The 2,617-nt window shown below is 44.6% G+C and overlaps 1 protein-coding gene across 1 annotated transcript; it reads left to right on the forward strand.

Annotated features, from left to right (window-relative positions):
- The first annotated feature begins 283 nt into the window (after positions 1 to 283).
- On the forward strand, positions 284 to 1,932 carry LOC144888897 (uncharacterized). Its single transcript, XM_078768580.1, has 2 exons — positions 284 to 1,172; positions 1,212 to 1,932. Exons 1-2 carry the CDS (start codon positions 311 to 313, stop codon positions 1,892 to 1,894), a joined length of 1,545 nt encoding a protein of 514 aa, XP_078624706.1. The 5' UTR covers positions 284 to 310; the 3' UTR covers positions 1,895 to 1,932.
- Positions 1,933 to 2,617: the final 685 nt, after the last annotated feature.

Raw genomic sequence — 2,617 nt, forward strand, 5'->3', positions numbered from 1 at the left:
TCTTGGTCGTTACAAGATGGTCTTCTCCACAGAAATGGAAACAGCACTAGTGCAGTATATATTGAGTATGGAGCAGATGATGTTTGGGATGACCACAGTGGAGGTCCGTCGATTGGCGTACCAGATGGCAGAACAGAATCACCTCCAGCATCCTTTCAAGAATGCAATCGCTGGAAAAGATTGGTTGCGAGGCTTTTTTTCACGACATCAAGACCTTTCCATCCGTCAGCCTGAAGCGACATCTGCTGCAAGAGCACATGGATTCAATTGTCAAGCTGTCAACAGATTTTTTGATCTCCTGGAGGATCTTATGGAACAACACAATTTTCCACCTGACAAAGTCTACAATGTAGATGAGACCGGTATGACCACTGTGCAGTCAAGACCATCCAAAATCATTGCCTTAAAAGGCAGGAGGCAAGTTGGTTCCATAACTTCGGCTGAACGAGGGGTTCTAGTTACTACGGAAATTTGCATGTCTGCAACGGGAGCTTTTGTTCCCCCACTTTTTGTGTGGCCTAGGGTGAGGATGAAGCCTGAGTTGATGGATGGAGCTCCACTTGGCTCGATTTCTCAATGCCATAAATCAGGATGGATGCAAACAGAGATTTTCACCATATGGTTCGAGCATTTCCTGAAGGTTTCAGGAGCATCAAAAGAAAATAAAGTGCTCCTTATACTAGATGGACACAAAACACACACCCAGAACCTTGATGTCATCACCATGGCTAAAGACAATGGGGTACACATGTTGAGCATTCCACCACATTGTTCACACAAGATCCAGCCATTAGATGTCTCATTTATGACGCCACTATCTACATATTACACGCAGGAGGTGGAGAGGTGGTTGAGGCAGCACCCGGGACGATGTGTGACAGTATTTCAACTGGCCAGCCTGTTTGGGACTGCATATCGCAAGTCCGCTACAGCCGAGAATGCAGCAAATGGGTTTAGGAAAACTGGTATCTTCCCAGTGAACCGCAACATCTTCCAAGATCACGAGTTTGCTCCAGCGACAGTTACAGACCTCAACCAAAATGAACCAAGACCCATGGATGATAACCAGAGACCCCTTGAAGATGCCCATAGAGATGCTGATGTTCCTGCTCCTGGTGTTAATGCTGCAAGAGGCCCTGAAGATGCTGTGAGACCTGTTGGTGGTCCTGCACCTGCTGTTAATGCTGTGAGACCTGTTGATGGTCCTGCACCTAATGGTAATGCTGCGAGAGGCCCTGCAAATGCTGTGAGACCTGTTGATGGTCCTGCACCTAATGGTAACGCTGCGAGAGGCCCTGGAAATGCTGTGAGACCTGTTGATGGTCCTGCACCTAATGGTAATGCTGCAAGAGGCCCCGAAAATGCTGTGAGACCCATTGGTAACACTCAAAGACATGCTGCTGTTCCAAGACCTGCTGTTGCAAGCACCAGTAGGGAGTTCATTTCACCCTTTCAAATCAGTCCCCCACCTAAGGCTACTCCTGCTAAGGGTAGGCCTACAACACGTCAATCAAAAAGGTCAATGTCAGAGCATTTAACATCAAGCCCATACAAGAAACGACTTGCTGATGCAGCTGAAGAAAAGAAAAGACAGGAAGCACAGAAGGCAGAGAAGGCAAAGCAGAGAGCTGAAAAAAAACCTCAGAAGCAAAAGAAAGTTGCAGAAAAGCCAAAAAAGAAGATAGTGAAGGGTAAACGGGCTATATTTACGGCACCAGAAGAATCTAGCGAGTCTGAGGATGATGATGGAACAATGTGCTTATTCTGCCGGGAAAGTTATAGTGTGATAGGAGAAGGATGGATAAAGTGCACAGTCTGTCGTCTTTGGGCCCATGATGGTTGTGCAGGTGTGGATGAAGAAGATGTGAATTTCATCTGTGACTTTTGTGCCTAATTATGTGCATAATCTCACCTTGTAGTCTGTAATTTTTCACAATAAATATTATTTCAGGTTCAAAGTGTTTTGATTGGTGACTCTGAGGGTAATTATTATGTTTTTCAATGGGGTGACCATATTACCCCACGGGGTGACCATATTACCCCACGGGGTGACCATATTGCCCCATATGTGGGGGCCATTTTGCCCAACGTGGTGTACAAAATGGCCCACTTAGCACATTTTTGGTCTTTGGTTCTCACCAGTGAATGGTTGATTTGATTCTAATACCAAGTAATTTGTGTATTTATAATGGAATAATGATTGTAAAGACACTGTCTGATTTCAGATATACTGCATCATTTTGGATAAAATTTCAAAGAAAGCTTAAGTGTGCCATTTTGCCCCACCTTCCCCTAGATAGAGTAGAAAAAAGGCATAGAGATGAGGAGTTAAATGAAGCTCGACATGCCAAACAGTTGAGATCAGATGCTCTCGTAGATGAGAGTGGTGTAAAGTTTGACTTCAAGATACATTGTATTTTTTGTGCGAATCCTACAATTTGTACATTACCATGTGAGTATGACGCTAAAGTTCCACGCAATCGTCCGCAAACCTGCATGTCTTGTACGTACTGATGTTGACAAGCATGGCAAAGAGTTGACAAAGGTTATTTGCGCAAAATGCTGTGAAAGAAATGACAGACTAGGGCATGTGGTCAAGTCAAGAATAGATTCTATG

Source organism: Myxine glutinosa, chromosome 14, assembly GCF_964187855.1.
Source record: "Myxine glutinosa chromosome 14, kmMyxGlut1.1, whole genome shotgun sequence".
In the NCBI taxonomy this organism is placed as follows: Eukaryota; Metazoa; Chordata; class Myxini; order Myxiniformes; family Myxinidae; genus Myxine; species Myxine glutinosa.

Excerpts from the sequence above, each read along its gene's own strand:
- LOC144888897 (XM_078768580.1), top strand. The coding sequence starts at position 311 with ATGGAACAACACAATTTTCCACCTGACAAAGTCTACAATGTAGATGAG. Across the intron at positions 1,173-1,211 it reads ACCTGTTGGTGGTCCTGCAC|CTAATGGTAATGCTGCGAGA; the intron begins CTGCTGTTAATG and ends ATGGTCCTGCAC.